The sequence below is a fragment of the Mesoplodon mirus genome, assembly GCF_964341445.2.
Source record: "Mesoplodon mirus genome assembly, chromosome: 14".
In the NCBI taxonomy this organism is placed as follows: Eukaryota; Metazoa; Chordata; class Mammalia; order Artiodactyla; family Ziphiidae; genus Mesoplodon; species Mesoplodon mirus.
Window position 1 is genome coordinate 46344633 of NC_138990.1, and position 21354 is coordinate 46365986.

General features: G+C 42.1%; 2 protein-coding genes across 8 annotated transcripts in view; one reads left to right on the forward strand and one right to left on the reverse strand.

The window, feature by feature from the left end:
- The window catches only part of MRPL33 (mitochondrial ribosomal protein L33), a 61101-nt gene extending 55417 nt beyond the window's left edge, over positions 1-5684 (forward strand). For both annotated transcript variants that reach the window (XM_082643291.1, XM_082643292.1), the window contains one exon: positions 4755-5684. In XM_082643291.1, the coding sequence (XP_082499417.1) occupies positions 4755-4797 (43 nt within the window). In that variant the 3' untranslated portion in view covers positions 4798-5684. The remainder of the gene's footprint in view (positions 1-4754) is intronic.
- Positions 1-21354, reverse strand: part of RBKS (ribokinase) — an 80398-nt gene that overhangs the window by 11773 nt on the left and 47271 nt on the right. For all 6 annotated transcript variants that reach the window (XM_082643288.1, XM_082643285.1, XM_082643287.1 and 3 more), the window contains exon 7: positions 20941-21129. In XM_082643288.1, coding sequence (XP_082499414.1) covers positions 20941-21129 — 189 coding nt within the window. The remainder of the gene's footprint in view (positions 1-20940; positions 21130-21354) is intronic.

Here is a 21354-nt window from a genome sequence, read left to right on the forward strand (position 1 = left end):
ATAAGGATGAGATCATATCCTTTCCAACTTCAACCTTCCAGCCTTCCCTAACCAGATCAGTTTAGGGCAACACGATGGACAGTGAGAATCCAGTTTTCTTATCATTATTGTGTAAGTGCTGCTGATTTTTATTCTAAATAAATCTGTAGGGAACATAGACTACTCATTATGTCATAAATGTCCATGACTTTGGCTTCAACTATTAGCCACCTTAATTTATTACATTTAAATTTCAATTATTTGGCTGAGATAGTCTGCTTTTAAAATACTCTGACTAAAAGAAAGCAAATATTTTCTGCCTTAATATATTTCAAATGATCACTATTTCATATTGATCCGAAACCACATGTAGCAAAGTTTTGATGTGATTTTTGTCTTTTAAACAGGCATAATGTTTTCCTTGGCTCTACAATTTATTAGCAATTTGACTTTTTAGAAAAACAGCTTGATTGAGATATAATTCATATGCCAAATAATCCACCCATTTAAAGTATACAGTTCAGTGTTCTTTAGTATATTCACAGGGTTGAGCAACCATCACCACAGTCCAATTTTAGGAAATTTCATCCCCCCTAAAAGAAACCTCGGACCCATTAACAGTTACTCTTCATTCCTCCCCACTCCCCCCAGGCCTAGGAACCACTAATCTACTTTCTGTCTCTACAGATTTGTTAAATAGGCACACATTTTGAGCAAAATCATTTCCTATTCTAATTCCATAATTAACCAACAGCTTATTTTCCCATAATTAACCAATAATTTAATCATAATTAACCAATTAGATTCTTATTGAATCTCTTGATTTTAGCTGCCACTTTGTGTGAAAAGTGAAGTTGATGTTGGCCTAGTGGGAACTGTTTTCTGTGTTACTAAAACTGCATTCCCAATAAGCACTAAGGCAACAGATTTAGCTTCCTTCCTGCCCAGATATGTTCACTCAACAGTCTGTAAAGCTTTAAAGTTAAGTTACAAATGCACCAGGAGCTTGGTGTTTTAAGAATTCCTATGGTGAAGTTGTCTGTAAAGCCTAACCTCTGAGGGAAAATCCACCCACATTCTTCTCAAGCACAGACACATTAACTGGTCTGTTTTAAAATCTCAGTTTCTATAGATTTGGTTTGCTCGAGGGATTTTCTTTTTGGGCCTCTCTGCAATGACTAGTATGTGGCAATGAACACTTGCTTCCTTGCTGAACGTCATGACTCCCTTGCACAGGGCTGAAATGGGTGGTTTCAGTACAGACCCTTTCACTGCTAGTGTGTGACAAGTTCTGGGCACAAGAGTACAATGCCCACATACACAGTCCATCCTGACTCACCATCACTAAGCTTTCCATAGAAAACAGCATGTCTGCAAATGAATACATCTTCCTAGCCCCTTGTAGCCACCAGTCAGGCAATGGTTTTCCTCTCTTAGCACCAAATAAATTGGGCTGAAATGGCAGAATCTTAGACATATCCACCAAGGTGATGAATTGGTCATTATATAGACAAAAAGGTGGGTCTGGCCAAAGGAATGATAAATACAGGCCTTTCTCCAACTCTCTGCCCTGACATAATGCTCAAACTACCAGAATCCTGTCTGCAGAATGACGTGACTTTCACTTTTCACTTTTTTTTTTTAGTACTTTCTGGTTTACAGAGCATATTTGTAGATGTGACTCACTTTGAATCTCATTACAATTCTGTGAGGTAGGTAAGGGTGGGTCTTTCATTTTCCAGATGAGAAACCAAGTATATAAGAACTTGCTCGAGGTCAAATGTCTAGGTGGCAGAACCGGGATGTCTTAGTGGAAGGCCAGTCTCTCTTAAAGCGGTCCCCCGGAGAGGCCATACATGTACTCCAACTTTGCTCAAAAACTTTTGGAAACTTGTTCTTTGGAATGCCTTAAAAATCAGTAGCACATCTTTGAATATCCTCAATGAAGGCAATATTTCATCTTCTAAGTCAGTGGTTCTCAAACTAGATTGTACCTCAGAATTGCCTGGAGGGCTTGTTAAATGCACATTGCTGGGCTCCACTCCCAAAGTTTCTGATCCATTAAATCTGGGGTGGGGCCCAGGATTTGTTTCTAAAGAGTTCCCAGGTGATCTTGATGTTACTGGTCCCTGGCCACACTTTGAGAACCACTATCCTAAGAAATTTATTTCTGGAAAGAGTGAATCATTTAAAACCATCTAGTGATTAAGGTGGGGGGATCAAGCTAGGAAATTCCACCAGTGGCCAAAACAATGGGTGACTATCAGGAAAAACACTGGCTCTGGGGGAAATCTGCATAAAGAGCTCCAAAAAGGTTCTGAATAATGGCAGTTGATCAGACTAATCCCTTTGGATGCATGCTCAAGAATGCTTCTCCTGAGTGTTTAGAACACCTTGTGCAGTCGTAAATGTCTGAGATGTTCATTATCGACCTTTTGTTTTCCAGCTTTAGAAAGACAAAAGAAACCATGTAGGTGACATCCACATTACAGAGAATCAATATTAAGGAAGGATTAATAGCTATTTACAGCAGCTGAACTAGTCAGACTGGTAGATTGGGGTCCTTTCTATGCTGCAAAACATGATGGGTGTGGAAGATGAGGGGAAAATTTTGACTCTTCCTACCCTGACTTTTCTGGTGAGATTAGAATGGAAAAAGTGAAGAGATCTAATTTTGGATGCCAAAGATAAACATGCAACATTTTATGGGGAAAAAAATTCTATCAGAAAAGAAAAATGAACTACATTAGGTACTTAAGCTGGGAGTCAATCCTTCATGTCACAGTAGGGAAAAAAGAGGTGGAGAACTGCCTAAATATTGGTTCTAATTTTATTTTCAATTCTACATTACATTAAACTCTCCGTGTACTCCTTTAATTTATAGCAACTGCTGACACAAATTGGTGTGCCTTCTCTTCTTTGACATCAGTATTTCTCTTGAATTATGCATTTCCATCTGGAATGAGGTTTATGGGGCCAAAGCCTTTCATTTAGATGGATGAAAACAGAGAGGGATCAATGGGGAGCCGACTGCAAAGTCAAAGTAAGGTTGGGAGATATATGTTCAAAGCAGCATATTACTGCCCCAAAAGATTGTAAGGGGTGTTAAAAAATGACTCTGGTCTTCCAATTTTCAACATATTGATTAAAATTCAACTACTAAAGAACAAGAAAAACTCTACCAACCTTCATCCCAGAACTGCTAGATTTTGTATTTATTGGTACCCTACTAGTATTTAATAACAATTTGCAAGAGTACAGTGATCATAATAACCGCATCACTTTGATTTGATCTAAAATTGAATCAAACGCAAAAGAAGTTGCCAGCCTGATGCCACGTTTCACCTATCCCAGCCTCGCCACCTGAATGTACATGGTTGAGGTATTCTACCTCTGAGCTTAGCACCATGAACTGGTCTGGCTCCATTATTGGTGACAAATTCCTGGTCTAAGTCAGCCAGTGGTCCATTCTGACAGGTCATTTGCTGGCTCCATCTGGGCCCAACTCAGTCTCAGAGTCCATTCTCAGCTTCTGGTTTTTGATGGGTTCTGGGTTGGCCAGTCACGCCAGTATTGAAATGGACATTCTGATGAAGCTGTTTTGAGCTAGTTTTATCCTATAAGCAATCCTCAGCCATTTCTGAAAACCCTCCATTTTTAATCGTTACCCATCACCCACTCCATCCCAAGAGTGGGAATTGGGAGTAAAGTGAAAGTCTTTGCTCTATACATTGCTTGATAGTTTAGAAAAGAGAATTTTATGTTTTAGTGATAATAATTTCATGTGAAAAATGTTCTTGAGTCAATATGGCCTCATGAAAGCAGGTCGATCATGTTCTCTGGCTGAAAATGGCTATGCCCAGTAGCTATGTCATGATGTCACTTCCTCTCCAGCAGAGCCCTAGTTTGACAGTGGCCGGCCAGCCTGAAGAACCTGTGAGGGTCTATTGTCAACCTGCGGTTTGGCCCTGCTCTAGCAACCTGGGAGTGGGTGGGCCAGGAGGCCAGGAGCCCAGGGGGCTGCCTCGGTGCCTCTTCAGGGGCAGGGCCGGCATGCGCTCAGCATGCTAGCCACACAGAATGGCCTGTGGAGACTTAAGACTGGTTAAAAACCCCATTCTGCCCAAAATGTCTGTGGTGTATTAATTTATTCTACAACTTAAAGAATTCCATTATTAATGAAAGAGAAGTAGAATCCTGAGTATGAGCTAAAACTGGGATAAAAAAGGCCCATTCTTCAGGCGCTATTAATGGAAGCTTTGTATATAAATAACTATATATTGGTGAATAAATGGCACTTAAAACTAAAATGTCTGTTAGTGATTCACTGGGTTCTAAAGACTGCCCTTGCCTTCTGTGGTCAGTGATCTTTTTTCTTTGTGACTCCACTATTCTAGACAGAAAACAGTTAATCCAATATGATTTAGTATCTCATGAAAGATTCCACTAAAACATTTTCTGCCAAATGTTCCTCTTCTAACAGCTGCTTTTTTATTTCAGTGAGAGGTACTTGAAATAAAATCATTGTTCTCTGTGAAAAGTGCACACTAAATAATACAGAGCTACCAGATTATTAAACAGCAAAGGCATCTGATAATATTAGCACCAACCACAGGTCCCACTTCTGCTGATGCACAACATTTTGAGTAATCAGTCATTGCACAATATTATATTTATATCCTTTTTGCTTGAGCTGTTAGGCCACAAAATCAGCAGGCAGTTGCTGTTATAAAAGGGTTCTCTAGGTTATTTATAATGTTTCTGCTTCCTTACAGTTGCTGCTTCACTCTTGGGTCTTGGGCCAGGTCTACACTGTGAAGACGAAGGAAGGAACTGAGCAATTGTTCTGCTAATCTAACTGCTGAAAGCTGGTGGGGATGATTCACAGCACACTGTGTGTGCCTTGGCTGGAATACCTGGTATTTTTGTCTACACAACCCAAATTCATCACATACTGGCTGATTTGTCACTTCATCAGGGGGAGAGTGTGTAGTTTCGTGAAGGCTGTGTCTCTATCAGGAGTAAGCTAATGTCTAGGGCACAGGTGGTAGGGCGAGATATCTGAACTAGCGCTATGTTGCAAAAGAGTTTCCTTCAAATGTTATTTACTTTACATGAAGGATAAGTTTCTGCTCCAGATGTTTCTCTGTTGCATAGATCAGTGCTTCCCCCAAATGGTGGCAGGCAGCCTGGCATGCCCAATAGAAGGGCACACAGGAATCATGAGGATATTTCATTTCATTTTCTTTTTTATAAATTACACAGGCATCTTCCTGTTCCACCTGCAGAGAATAACTGATGATGTGAACTGTTTCTAATGGGAGTAGGTCTTAGCTCTTAGGTGAGTAAGGACTCAAAAAAATGCTGAAAACCATGGAGACTGATAGAATGAGCTATTTGTTTTGACTATGATATAAGCATCTAACTTAGGCTCCCCCCCCCAAGTTTTTAAAAAAGGAAATGGACTACCACTATGTCCTCTGAATTCTTTTATTTTGGTGGGGGTGGGGTGGGGTGTCTTCTGAATTCTTAAGAATTCTTAAAGCCACTTCTCCACATCCCTGTTGCCACGTTCCTAGTCCAGGCTGCCATATCTCTCAGATCAATGTAACATTTTTTTTTAACATCTTTATTGGAGTATTGGTGTGTTAGTTTCTGCTGTATAACAAAGTGAATCAGCTATACATATACATATATCCCCATATCCCCTCCCTCTTGCGTCTCCCTATCCCACCCCTCTAGGTGGTCACAGAACACGGAGCTGATCTCCCTGTGCTATGTGGCTGCTTCCCACTAGCTATCTGTTTCAATGTCACAGTCTCTGGATGGTTCTTCCTGCCTCCAGTATTATGATCTCCAATTTATTCTTCACACAGCAGCCGTGTTAATCTTTTATAAAGTACAGATCTGATCAAATCTGTCCCTTGCTTAACCTCTTATCAGTGGCTCCCCACTGCCCGCAGGAGAAAGTGCAAATTCCCAGGAGTGGCAAATGAAGCCCTTCACGACCCATCCCTGTTCCAGCTGTACCTCATCCTTTCCCACTCTTCCTGTACTCTAAGCTCTTTCCAATCAGAACTAATTGAAAAGGCACAAACATGACCTGCTGTCTTGCCTTTGGGCCTTTTCATGAGCTCCTGCCTCTGCCTGGGTTATTCTTCACTAAGGGGAAGACAGCCTTCAGCTCATCTCCTTCCCTGGCCCTCGAAGCAGGTTCGCTGGGCTCCTCGGGCCAGGTGGACCCCTCAACCGCACTCCCATGGCACCTCGGGAACATCCCTATCACGGCACTTCTCACTCTGTGTGGGCTACATACCCTTCTAGACGGAAGCTCTTTGTGGCCAGGGTCTGTCTTATCACACCAGTATGTCCCTACCACGCAGAAAATTCAGGTCAGGTGTGAAGAAATGAGTGCACAGTGGGGTGCTCCTCACGCCTTTTGCCATAATTTTCCACAGGAGTCTTTTCCATTTCTTAAAGAACTGTTTTCAGTTCTAGAGGGCACTTTTGCTTCATCAGCCCTGGAAGTACAAGAATAAAGTGCCAGGCAGCCCCAGGATCCTGACTATGAAGAAACCCTATTTAGGCTTCTCTCTCTAGTAGTTTTTTTTTTTTAAAATACATTTATACATTTATTTATTTTTGGCTGCATTGGGTCTTCATTGCTGTGCGCGGGCTTTCTCTGGTTGCGAGTGGGAGCTACTCTTTGTTGCAGTGCGCAGGCTTCTCATTGTGGTGGCTTCTCTTGTTGCAGAGCACAGGCTCTTAGGTGCGTGGGCATCAGTAGTTGCGGCACGCGGGCTCAGTAGTTGTGGCTCACGGGCTCAGTAGTTGCGGCTCACGGGCTGTAGAGCACAGGCTCAGTAGTTGTGGTGCATGGGCTTAGTTGCTCCATGGCATGTGGGATCTTCCCAGACCAGGGCTCGAACCCTTGTCTCCTGCACTGGCAGGTGGATTCTTAACCATTGCGCCACCAGGGAAGCCCGTCTAGTAATTTTAAAAGATGTAAGATATGGAAAACAGAAGGTCTAAGATATACCTTATAGGGGTTCCAGAAGGAGAGGATTGAGAAAATAGAGGAGAGGCAGTAATAAAAGAGAGAATGGTTGAGGATTTTTCAGAACTGATGAAAAACACAAATACTGAGATTCAAGAGGAACAAAGAGTCATGAGCAGTATAAATAAGAATAAATTCAGAGCTGAATTCACTGCAGTAAAACTGCAGAATGGCAAAGATCAAGAGAAATTCTTACAAAATATTACTATTCTTCTGTCCAAATGTGTTTCTAATTAGATTCCCACGTGCTAAACCTAAAAGTTGACGTCTCAGTAAAGAGGATTTTCCTAACTGGGAACAGGACAGTCACAGGGAGGTCATCTAGCAAATGTAACCATGATCTTTCTTTTCCCAATTTTGGTTTGTTTTGACCAAGGATGGAAAAGGATATAAAACTTCCTGTTTTTTTTTTTTTGGCGGTACACGGGTCTCTCACTGCTGTGGCCTCTCCCGTTGCGCAGCACAGGCTCCGGACGCGCAGGCTCAGCGGCCACGGCTCACGGGCTCAGCCGCTCCGCAGCAGGTGGGATCCTCCCGGACCAGGGCACGAACCAGTGTCCCCTGCATCGGCAGGCGGACTCTCAACCACTGTGCCACCAGGGAAGCCCCAAACCTCCTGTTTTTAGAGAATCTTTCGGGAAGATGTACTTCACCTAACTTCTGGTCCCAAATCACAACCCCTTTTTCAGGGGTTGTCCCATTGTATGGCACCCTCCTATAGATTTTAAAGGAATGGAAGTAGGAGGAGGAAAGTGAGAGTGACTAGTTAGCCCTTTAAACTCTGTCCCCCTGTAGTACACTTACTCACCCACATATGCACACACAAACACATGGCATTCATGCCACTCATAGACCATTCACATGGAGCACACATTATCCACATTGAAACTACACAAAGTACACACACTACTAACCTAACACACACATACTCATACTTTCACGCAAAGGGCAGGCAGATGTTCGGCAAGCTATGACCCACACAGCTGTTTTCTCACTTCCTTGTCCACTGAGGGCAACGGGCAAGGCTCTAACTCAACGGGGCTCTACCCTTTGGCTCCAGACGTTTTTTCACCTCCATATAATTCTAGGCCTACCCAAGAATCATCTTCATGCAATGGAAACCACTTGGGAGACCTCCAGTCCAGTCCTGGCAGCTCTGCTCCTGAGGACACTGTTGCAGCATCCTAGGAAGATGGGCAAGGAGTGGACTACCAGCTCACTGCCATGTCCTCACACTGATGTCCGGGACACTGAGGAGTGGGAAGAAGAGGAGCTTAGGCATAGGAAGCTCAGGAGTCTTAGCTGTAGATGGGTCAGCAATCTCCCACAACCTCATCCCATCCCTTCTTACTGGGAGAGGGACTGTTTCCTGTCCCTTTAATTAGGTGCCTTCCAGGCCCACAGAACACTCTAAATCTAGATTTTGCTCTCCTGACTTTTGCTAAGGTTTTTTTTGGCTGCATTGGGTCTTTGTTGCTGCGCGTGGGGTTCCTCTAGTTGCAGCAAGCGGGGGGTACTCTTCATTGCAGTGTGTGGGCTTCTCATTGCAGTGCCTTCTCTTGCCATGGAGCATGGGCTCTAGGCATGTGGGCTTCAGTAGTTGCAGCATGCAGGCTCAGTAGTTGTGGCTTGTGGGCTCTAGAGCGCAGGCTCAGTAGTTGTGGCACACGGACTTAGCTGCTCCGTGGCAAGTGGGATCTTCCCGGACCAGGGCTCGAACCAGAGTCCCCTGCATTGGCAGGCGGATTCTTAACTACTGTGCCACAAGGGAAGTCCCTTGCTAAGGTTCTAACAGTTGTTTTTTCCTCTCCATACTCCCTCCACCCCCATGCCCCCCCTCTCCCGTACTATTATTGCTCTTCTTTTAGTCTCTGGCCATTATGAGTTCTGAAGCAGGGCCAGGTCCCCTTGGGAGCCCCTAATATGCCCAGCCCTAGGCAGATGTACATGCAAGTACAGTTGTGGCCATGGGACGGTACTTTAGGAAAATGGAAAAAAAACAGTCTTGTATCTGGCCTTGCTTCAGTTCCTCAAAGTGAAGATGACATTTCTGGTAAGCAGTTACAATTAGATTTTTAGAGCCCTGGGTTTTCAAATGATCACATGCAGGATTAAGAAAGATAATTTAAATGTTTAATTCTGCCTGATTAGCTGGTAATTGAGGTGATCTGCTGATGTGGAAGTAATGTAATAGAGTTAATATGCCCCTCGGCCTGACAGATGTCTTGTGCCTTGTCGATCAGTCTCTTCAGCAATTACCTTGTCCTCTGTCCTTTTTTTTTTTTTTTTTTTAAGTCAGTGAACTTCTTTTTGTCATCGTCATCCTTTCTGGCAGCCAGAGTCAGCAGACTTTGCACAGACATCATGCCCATTTATTGGTATCATTCCTAAGTTTTAGATGGCTATTTCAGGGCTTCCCTGGTGGTGCAGTGGTTAAGAATCTGCCTGCCAATGCAGGGGACATGGGTTCGAGCCCTGGTCCGGGAAGATCCCACATGCCACGGAGCAACTAAGCCTGTGCACCACAACTACTGAGGCTGCGTTCTAGAGCCCACGAGCCACAACTACTGAGCCCGCGTGCCACAACTACTGAAGCCTGTGCGCCTAGAGCCTGTGCTCTGCAACAAGAGAAGCCACTGCAATGAGAGGCCCATGCACCGCAATAAAGAGTACCCCCACTTGCCACAACTAGAGAAAGCCCGTGTGCAGCAACGAAGACCCAATGCAGCCAAAAAAAAAAAAAAAAAAAAAAAGATGGCTATTTCAGAGCCTCATTTGGATATGGATTTTCTTTATTCTATGATGCCAATTTCAGAGGTGTCATTTACCCTCTGTAACTTTTCTTTTTTTTTCTTCTGGCCTCGCCTTTCTATGACTCCAGGGAAAACAATACTAGGATATGTTTTAAAATGGGAAACTGGGTAAAAGTGCCTATGTGACCCTTTGTAATCCAAAACTTCCTCCCCCAATCCTGCTCTGTCCCTAGGCAGTCACTGGCTTGCTTCTGTTCATTATAGATAAATTTGTGTTTCCTAGACTTTTATATAAATGGAATCATGATATACGTACTCTTTATTGTCTGGCTCCTGCTCGGTGTAATTATTTTGAATTCATCTATTTTATTGCCGTATAAATAGTTAATTCCTTTTTACTGTTGAGTAGTGTCCCATTTTACGGACATAGCACAATTGTTTTATCCATTCACTTGGATGGACATTTAGGTTATTTTTTGTTTTACAAATTAATTATTTGTAAATATTACAAATAAAGATACTATGAACGGGCCTCCCTGGTGGCGCAGTGGTTGAGAGTCCGCCTGCCGATGCAGGGGATACGGGTTCGTGCCCCGGTCTGGGAGGATCCCATATGCCGCGGAGCGGCTGGGCCCGTGAGCCATGGCCGCTGGGCCTGCGCATCCGGAGCCTGTGCTCCGCAACGGGAGAGGCCACAACAGTGAAAGGCCCGCATACCGCAAAAAGAAAAAAAAAAAAAAAAAAAGATACTATGAACAACTGTAAAAACAATGGGAAACTGGGTAATTATTTTGTTTGCAAATCATTAAAAAAGAGCATTTGTATCTGAGATTGATTGTTTCCCTTGGCACATTCAGCGTGGCACTGAAGGACTATAAGGAATCCTGTAGATCTTCTAGTGCCCTGAGAACACTGGAGCTCAGTGAGGCTGAGTGACTGTAACACACATACTCGTCATTTTCCCAGAAGGAACTGGAACTCTTTCGTTATTTCAGGAGGACCTGTTATTACACGCCAAGCACTGTATTAAGCATTGGGGTTGCCCCAAAAGAACTCTCTGAACTGGACCTTGAGGATGGGTAGGAGTTTGCTAGGCAGGGAAAGAGTAGTGTTTTTTCTTCCCTTAAACTGGAGAACTAGTTTGGGAAGATTAAAAAAGAAGAGTTACATTTTCTTTAGCCTCTCTAGTTAGCGGTTAGACCCTTAAAGAAGTTTAATGAAAAGATATTTTGGTTACAGACTCTAGGAGTGGTGCACCTCTCCTCCTTGATCATTCAAAGACAAGAATGAATGAAGTGATCTGTGCCTGAACCTTTGGTATCTGGCCTGGCACCATCCCGCAACATTGCCACCCATGCAATCCTGCTCCTTGCCCTGTACAGGAAGATGCTGGAGTTGAATGGCAGTGGGACCTGGGTTTCTCTCCAGTAATGTCATACCCACCCTGTGTGATGGTGAGTAGTGCAAGCTCCTGGTACGTGCTACCTGGTTATGCCACCGCCCCCCTCCCCCCCCCCGCCCCACAGATATCCAGGTAAAGTGAACATTTAGGCACATAGGGACCTACTAATGAGCACTAAGATGTGCTGAGTGCTTACACGAGTCAGGCACTGTTCTTACTATACATGAGTTACTGCATTTAAGTGAGGCTGCACTGTACTGCACAAAGCAAGAGTGGAAGCTTCTGAAAATCTAGAGAAATGGAGCAACTTACAGAAGCCTAGAGCTTGACAAGTGGCAAGGAGTCGGTGCTGGAATGCCAAATAGAAGAGACTGGATGCTAGGCAGACTGCCACCAAGTCAAGAGGCGTGGGGAGGAGGACATGGATGTCAGGGTCAGGCAGACAGGCAGACAGACCTAGGATCAATTCCTGGCTCTGCTGATTCACCAGCTGGATGACTCTGGGCAGGTTGTTTACCTTTGGGGGTATAACTTCCTCCTCTCTAAAGTGGGCATTAGCCTGTCTTGCAGGGTTGTTCTGAGTGTGTGAGAAAATGCATAAAGAGTCCAGCACAATGCCTGGCCTAGAGTAGTGCCCTGCTTTTCATAATTAGCCAAAGGATCCTTATGTCCCCAAGAATCTGTAAGAATCAAGGAATTTCAGAGGTTGAAGACGACTCAGAGATCACCCACTCCAGACACATCATGTTTGGATGCACAACCTAAGCCCCAAACATAATGAGTCATTTGCCCAAAACTGTCTGCTAGTTATTAGTTAAATCAGGATTAGAACCCAGGACATCATCTGCTCTTAGCCACCAGAACCAATGGTTACAGTTGAACCATACGAAAAACTCTTGAGATATTTCACTAAAAAGGTGATTTAGGCTGATCCTGTTAGTTTGCCTCAGCTTATTTTCTCACAGAACAGCTGATTTTTCAGCATTCACTTTAGGTCACTTCGGAAGCACGCTGATTTGCTTTCTTGCGTGTGTTAGTCTACTTGGGCCACTATAACAAAATACCACAGACTAGGTGGCTTAAACAACAGAAATGTATTCCTCACAGTTCTGGAGGCTAGAAGTCCAAGATCGAGGTGCTGGCAAGATAAGTTTCATTCTGAGGCCTCTTCTCCTGGCTTGCAGGAGGCCACCGCCTTGCTGTGTGCTCCCATGAACTTTTTGAACGCACCAACAGAGAGACTGAACTCTGCTGTCTCTTCTTATAAGGATGCTAATCCTGTTGGGATCAGGGCTTCACCCTTATAACCTCATTTAATCTTAATTACCTCCTTATAGGTCCTATCTCCAAATACAGTAACTTTGGGGGTTAGGGCTTCAACATACAACTTTTAGGGGGAGCACAGTTCAGTCCAAGGGCTTGTGTTACATATGTTCCTCCATCCCTCATGAGCCCTTCCATTCAGGTCTGTTTCAAATCAGAGGTATATGTACGATGAAGTACATGAACTATTAAGTACCTCAACATGAGGCATCTCCTACGGCCCGGCCCCTTTTATAGCTCCTCCAGGTCATTCATTAGCCAAAGACCAAGAAATGTGGCAAAGCCAAAGTCTAGATCATTCATTCTGTTACCAGTTGAGAGAATGAGGGTTGAAGAGTTAAACCGAGATATATAAACAGACTCATTCAGAAAGAAAACTTGAACGTGAGTGAAGTTTCTCTGAAGACCTGCCTGCATTTGAGTGATGAACAGAAACAGTGCAGCTTTGACATTTATTCTGATATCTCCAAAGGAAACTGTATAAAATAACATGTTTTTGAGGGAAATTTTTTCTTTAGAATGATTAAGAAAAAAACTGTCAGAAGTGTGTAGTGAAATATCCAGATTTACAGAGGCTGAAGTGCTGTGGCTCTGAAAGGCACGTGGATCTATTTCTTTGGCATCAGGACGCTACCCATTCAGAGGTCATCCTAAGTCAAAGGGCTACTCAGCTTCCACACATAGAGATTTGGGAAAGCTTGAGAGGTTCTTTATGAGATCAAGAGTGAACAGTGGCTAATTCAGCTCCTTTGTGAAAATAATGCCCAGTTTGCCCTTTGAGAAAGGATATCACCTATCTTACTTGCTAGATGTGGCTCCAAATAGTTTTTTGCTATGTCCCCAAATCATCTTTACTCCAAATTGCAAAGTAATACATGAAAAATACAGGTTTATGGAAAAATGCAAACAATTCAGAAGAATATGGAGCAGAACGTAGAGGTCCTCCTTTTCAACACTTTCCTATCCCCCATCCTGTTCCCCTCCCCATGAGTAATGGGAAAGTTTGGTGGTTTTGTTTGTTTGTTTTAGATTTTAAATTATACTTTTACTTACAGATAGCTAGAGTTATTTTATTTTTTTAGAGTTTTTTTTTAACATCTTTATTGGAGTATAATTGCTTTACAATGCTGTGTTAGTTTCTGCTTTATAACAAAGTAGAGTTATTTTTAAATCAATGGCACCATACTATTATCATTTGACCTTCTCCTACTGATGATTATGTAGACCTGTCTAATCGATTTTTTGGTTATTACAAAGTTGAAATAAACACTCTTGTACAAATATTTATATATGTGAACACTTCTGTAGGACAGATTCTTAGAAAGAGATATACTGGGTCAAAGGGAAAACATATTTTAAAAATTGGTATTGTCAAATTGCCTTACAAAAACATTCTATGAATTTATACTCCTACCAGAACTATATGAGAGCGTGTGTTTTTCCAATTTATTTGCACTTTGACATTATCAATCTTTATTTTTTTGTTGACCTGATGGGCAATGAAGGGAATCTCACTGTTATTTTGATTTGCATATTCCTGATTTCTTGTAGGGTTGAACAGTGTCTCATTTCTTTACCTTTCGTATTTCTTCTTCAGTGAATTGCCTACTTACTTTATTCTAAAGAATGTTTCATTTATTTTTGGGGATGTAGAGCCTTCCCATAATGACACACATTAATCCTCTGCTGTTGCAAATATTCAAGTTTGCTGTTAACAGATATTCAAAAGTACAGATATTCAAAATTATGCATAGAAAAATCTAGGCGGATTTACACTAAAATGTTAACAGTGGTTACATCTAAGTGATAGGATCATGAATATCTGACTTTTTTATACCTTTCTGTGTTGTCTGCTCTTTTCTCCTCTTGAACACTAAGCATGTATTAATTTCATGAGTAGAAAGTAAAAAAAATAATAGAGTGACTGGTGGGGTAAAGGTGATGAAGGCTCTCAAAGCAATTCTAAAAGAGCATTTCCCAAGGTACTTTGAATATTGGCAGTATCAGTATATACTTAATTCTTCTAAGGTCAAAATTTGAAGGAAACAACAGTCACTTCTTGGATAATAAATTGATATGGAGATACAGTTAGTCTTACTATTTTATAGTTACCTCTTTAGCACCCAAGATTCTATCATTCTTTACCCACTGTATTTTATGGCCCAACCCTTTCTGAAGTATTGGCAATCAACAGTGAGGGGCACTCAAACATTTTGGCTATAACAGAAGCTTCTGGACAGAAATGTGCAAAGTCTCTATTCAAGGACAAAATGGCTACTGAGCTACAAAGTCCCCTCAGCAACTCCACCAATTATACAAATGCAAGGAATGTACATGTTAATCAGAAAGAAGGAGGTGGGAGAAAGAAAGAATGGTTTGCTGGGGAACCACAGTTTAAGGAGCGTCACAAAGACTACCACTGGCAGTGCCATGGGAGACCTGGTGAGTACTCAGAGTACTCAGTCCTCTCAGCAAGACTGTGGCTCAGCAGGAAACAGTGTCTGAGTTTGCCGGAGTTGAGAAACATCTCTTGAGAGCACCTAAATTCAATCATTCTGCTTAATCTGACAAAATTAGTTTGGCCTTCTAGTGGCCAGGCGGCTGGGGATGGGAAGAGGCTGTAGGCTGGGGGGAAGGTCACACCAAGATGGAAATAACGGCCCTTCAGATGTTGGATGACTGAACTGTCATTCTGGATGGTACCTCAGAAGTGGATTAATGGGAGCCTATGCTTGTGAGCAGCCTGGATGGCAGAAGGCCAGACCCCAGGATGGGGGGAATACACCAAGGAGGAGTTACCTTGGAAAACTGTGGGTAATCCACCAGCCCCAGCACTCACCCCGCCCTCACGAGTGCTTCCACGCCAACTGTGACAGAAATGATTCCACTTCCTACTGGTGCCGTCTCTAGTTTGGAGCTGCTTCTCCAGCCCCGAGTTGTCCCTTGGGGGCATCCATGCAGCTGGGCTGACGCTGCCTCATGCCTCACCAATAACTGTGAATACTACAGGACTCAAATGCAATGGATAGAAAGAAAGAGGAATAAAAAATAGGGAAGATGAGTCCCCCCTGCCCCTCGCCTTTGATTACTCTGGCTTACTTACGTATCCTGAATTATGATTTATTACAAAGTGAGTGATTCTTGAGAAGACAGATTTAGCTTAGGGGCTGAATTCTTGAAATTAAGAGTGTCAGTGTAGACTTTAGGACTTAACCATTTACATGAGGAAATTTATAAATCAGGAATTTTACAGAGCTTATAGGCCAAGGATAATTGAGGTTACAATATATCACACTATCACAGTAATCCTAAAGTGTCACCATGCTTATATGTGTGTAACTCTGACTATGGAGCGAATATTCAGTGCAGTCATGGACACAAGAAGGCAAAGCCCCTGACCTTCAGGTTGGAAGGACTTGAGTGAGGACATGAGCGCCAGAGATGGGAAAAGAGACACATCTGTCATGTCTTCCATACTGAGCTGAGGACATCTGCAGCTACTGCCACCATCTCACTTTAGTACAAGGGGAAAAACAGATGTAAAAATAGAGGCGATATATCCAACTATTAACACTGAGGCAAAACTGGATACAGCAGTCTGCAGAGGCACAGCGTAGAGCAGGCGATGGCTCCTGCTAGGGCAGGCTGTCTCCAGTGGACAACGTGCCAACTAACTAAAGAGGTTTCCACCATCCATGCCAGTGTGATTGGCAAATAAAAACTGGCTATATTTAGGTTGCACAGCAGGATTTTTTTGTTAAGGTGTAACATCATAAGGGATGAGGAGGAGGAGAAAAGGGAGAAGGTTACAAACTACCTGAGAGCAAGTGATACCCTCCTGACAGGAAGGGGGAGGAGCCCATCTGTTCAGAAGAAAATGCCTCCCTGGGAGTTTCCTCACGTCACCAGGTGAATTAGCTCCTCTTTACCAGACTTATGAAGAAGCTGAACAGTTGTGTGCAGGACAGGCAAGAATTTTAATAATGAGTGCTGGATGAGAGGAGAAAGACAGCATGAAAAAGCTGAGGGAGACCCTACACCCAGAAAATAACTACCCTCGTTTCCTGTGTCACCTCGGTTCCACTGGGGGGATGTTAAGCGCCCAGTCAGTAGATTCAGTACAGCAATTAAGTGGAAGATTCTTTATGAGAGAGTATCCACTCATTAGTGAAGTGCCTTCTTGTTGTTTTTGTTTGTCCTTTGTCTTCTCAATTGAGATATCATACACATACCCTAAAATTCACCCTTAAAAAAGTGCACAATTCAGTGGTTCTGAGTATATGTGCAAGGTTGTACAACCATCACCACTATCTAATTCTAGGACATTTTCATCACCCCGAAGAGGAACCCTGTGTACATTAGCAGTCACTCCTCATTCTACCCTCTCTCCAGCCTCTGCTGTCAATTTACTTTCTGTTTCGATAGATTTACCTACTCTGGATATTTCATATAAATGGAAGCATACAATATGTGGCCTTTTATGTCCGACTTCTTTCACCTAGTATAATGTTTTGGATGTTCATCCATGCCGTATCATGTATCAGTATTCCTTTTTATGGCTGAATAATGTTCTATCATATGTATATACCACTATTTGTTTCTCCATTTATCTGTTGATGAAAATTTGGTTTGTTTTCAGTTTGGGGCTACTATGAATAATGCTGTGTGAACATTTATATATAAGGTTTTGTGTAACATATGTTTTTTTTTTATTTCTCTTGGCTATATACCTGGAAGTAGAAGTGCTGAGTCTGTTGTAACTCTAAATTTAACTTTTTGAAGCACTTCCAGAGCATTTTCCAAAGTGGCTACACCATCTTACATTCCTATCAGCAGTGTTTGAGGGTTCTGATTTCTCCACATCCTAGTCAACAGTATCTGTTTTTGATTATAGCCATTCTAGTGGGTGTGAAATGGTATCGCATTGTGTTTTGCCTTAAAAAAAAAAAATCCAAGCCATCTGATTTCATAGTTTAAAAAAACAAAGCTTAAAGTGTAAATGCCCCATCCCTCTCCACTCCTATTTCTATGAGGCAAATACTTTAAATTCTTTTACTGGTTTCTTCTGATTTTATCTTCTATTTCTGGTAGTATGCTTATACTGTTCTCTTTTTAAAAAATCTGTTTTAGATATTATCTCTTGAATTCCAACAATGGAAGATGAGCATTTAATTCTCTTATCTTCCCCTATGTGCACACAAATACACACTCACTTTATCTTTCCATTTTCACAGTATGATTATAATCTCTATTTTTGGTTAAATCAATAATTGGCACTTACATTGTTATGACTATGCATTCATAGCCATGTGGTGTACAAAATCTATATTTACTTAATCATACCTTTTCCCCTTAGACTCCAGATGACCTAGAGGAAAAAATTTGCTTTTTTTTTTTCATTTCCTCAGTTTTCTACATATTAATTACTACTTCATCCTCAAATTCTACAAGAGCTAAAAATCTTTGTGCATATTCAAACACACTGGATATCTGGATATTCCACTATTTCTTTCTTTTTCCTTTTTTCTTTTTTGTTTCTGGGAGACGTTCCTTCCAGAGCCCGCCATGCTCCTGCTCTAATCTGAACTGACTGGGCACGGGCTTCCTGCATAGCTATTGTCCTGGAACGTTCCTTCATCGTCACTGACTTCTCTCTTAAGTTGCATCACCTGTTTCCTGGATCTCATATCTTCCTGTCTTAATTTTATCCCAGTTTACAATAGCATATCTTCCAGTAGCTTCTTTATTCCTCTATTCCTCCATTACCGTCTTGTTTTTGTTAAATATTTTCTAGTGTACCATTTTAATTGTCTTGTTTCTTTTAGGTGTTTTTTTTTTTTTTTGGTTCTTTTCTTAGTGATTGCACTGGTGATTCCAATTAACACCTTAATCTAGTTTAGATTAATACTAACTTAATTTCAATAGCATACAAAGTTGTTTATGGATGCTTTCATGCTACCATGGTAGAGCTGAGTAGTTGTAGCAGAGCATGTATGCACATGGCCTGTAAAGCCTAAAACTTTACCATCTGGCCCTTTACAGAAAAAACCTGCTGATCCTGATCCAGCGTCCTGATCTTCCCGATCCTATTTTCTCTCTCCCGCCTCCAAGCATTAAGCAATCTGTTCTCTCTGAACTCTCACTGTGTTTCACCTTTCCTGAAACCTAGAAATTAACTGCAAGTGCTAAGGAACCAAATGAAAGAGCAAAAAACTGTATCAACAAAGTGTGAAAACCTCCTTGGTGCACAGCGCTGTACATTAAGATGCTCAAAGTTATAATCCGTCATGATCTGTGAAATCCAATCCTTCAACATGAAATAATTGAGGATTATTACTACTGATTCAAATTTGAACAGTTCCAAGGCTAGTTTCTCCATCATTTAATCCTATGCCGAAGCAGTGCATTTCTACATGAGTGTTCTATGGTGGGCATGGGTGGTTTTACTCTGATCAGTATCCATTTCCCATCCTCTTGTAAGAGTTCTTTGATTTTTATTTGACACTGGGGATGGGGACATGATATGAGGCACAGTGTGAGTAGGGTGCTGCCAGGGACCACCACCTGGAGGGCACCTGTCTGAGCTCAACGCCCACCAAAAGGCAAGCAGAGCTGACAGGGAGAGGGTGAGCAAGTGAGTCTTGATGACGCGGTTTAGCTTCTGCGTTCTGCCGTACCTTCGAACCTTCCACTTATGTGCACCAAATAAATCCCTTGTTCTGTGTAAGCCGTTTGAGTTGTGTTCCTGGTGCTTATGAGCAAAAGGAGTCGTGACACAGACTTTGAAAGCAGGGGCTGAGCCACTTCTGGGCAGTCACAGAGGTCCTGTAGCTTCATGAGGACCCTTCGTTTTATTTTTAGCAAAAGAAGAACAAACTCTTCGGACCTGGAATAGTTTTAGTCTAATGCAGGATTGACTTCAGAACTAATAAGGAATCTCTCAAATTCAGGTTACTGTCCTTGACAAAACAGAAAAACTAACGGTTTCAGAAATAAGTAAATATGATGAGAATAACATCGCCAAGTATAGCTTATCAAATTCCTGATAAAACACATTTTAAAAGGCAATCAGGGGCTTCCCTGGTGGTGCAGTGGTTAAGAATCTGCCTGCCAATGCAGGGAACACGGGTTCGAGCCCTGGGCCTGGAAGATCCCACATGCCATGGAGCAACTAAACCTGTGTGCCACAAGTACTGAAGCCCACGCACCTAGAGCACGTGCTTCGCAACAAGAGAAGCCACTGCGGCGAGAAGCCCACGCACTGCAATGAAGAGTAGCCCCCGCTCGCCTCAACTAGCGTAAGCCTGCATGCAGCAACGGAGACCCAACGCAGCCAAAATAAATAAGTTAGTAAGTAAGTAACTTACACACACACACACACACACACACACACACACACAGGCAATCAGGATGTAATTTTGTGTAATAGAAGCATTCCTTGCACTTATCTATTTCAATGCATATTCTTAACTAAAACTTCATCAGGTGCCCTTAGGCTTCTTTTTTTGATAAATGACCCACATTTTAAAGTCTTTTCTAAGCAAAGAAATAAACATATTTTATAAATAATAATATGTCAGTTTCTTATAGATAAAAACCCTAAAATTTTTATTCTTCCTCAACTCTGATTTCTTGTCCTTGACGTTTACTTACTTTTCTAGTCTAGCCCATAAGCAAATAATTTTTATTTCCCCAGCTTTAGAGGAACCCTGAGCCTTTTTCTAACTTGTTTCCTTTTCATCTCTGCTCTGTAGCCGTGACTTGTCCACTTAACCTGCTTGTCCTTAACATAGCACCTCACACAAGTGTCTTAGGTTTGAACCTTCTGCTTTGTTACTTCCTTGCATTGGGATCTAGAGCAAGTTTCTAAATCTGTAGAATGAGGATAATAATAGTACCTGCCTCGTATGGTTGTTGTAAAGATTAAACTGAGAGGGATGTGAAAGGGACACAGCAAGCACGTAGAAATGCTATTACTACAATATAATAACCAGTTTCGTTCCACACAAGAGGCTTGTAAGACCCGGCGATGTGTTTATTGTGTAAAATCTAGGCCCCATGAGGGCAGAGACTTTGTCTTGTTCATCACTATATATATGCACCTAATATATGACTGGCATATAATGGGTATTTAATAAATACTTATTTAATGAATGAATGAATGAATATAGGTAATATGGGTATAACTTTACTGATATTCCAATTTTATGGATGAGAAAACTGACTCAGAGAGGTTACGTGACTTGGATAAAGTCCTACAGTGGGTTAGAAAAGGTTAAGATACAGTTCTCCTGCCTGATTGTCCTCTTCCCCCATAGGTCCTCTAAGGGCCTCTACCGCGTGATCCAAAAATTCAGGTGCAGTATCTTAGTTAATAAATGACGATTTTCAAGGGCCAAAAAGGATTCTGAAATTGAAAAACCTACCGTAGTATCCACGGCCTTCACATTCTCTGTGGGAATATGCTTTGGGACAGGTTCTTTCTGTGACAGCACCACACATCCTTCAGCACCTAAGGTGATGATTACCACCTGGCAGCCCCTTTCCAGGAGCACCAGCGTAGCCTTCCCAGCATCCGAGGGGCTACTGACCTCAAGGCCGGTCAGAATCTCAGCCTGAAATACATACAAAAAGAAAAGAAACTGTGGTGAGAATAAGTAACTGGGTCTGCTCCTAGATTAGATCTGTTTTTCTAGGCGATGTCTCCCTTCTGTTTCTTAACAACCAATGCAGTGGGGAACTTTGGTGGATACTGGCTCAGGATAATAAATAAAATAAAACAATAATAACAATGACAAGAAAAAAGCTATAAAAGACATTCTTGGGACAACTGGGGAAAT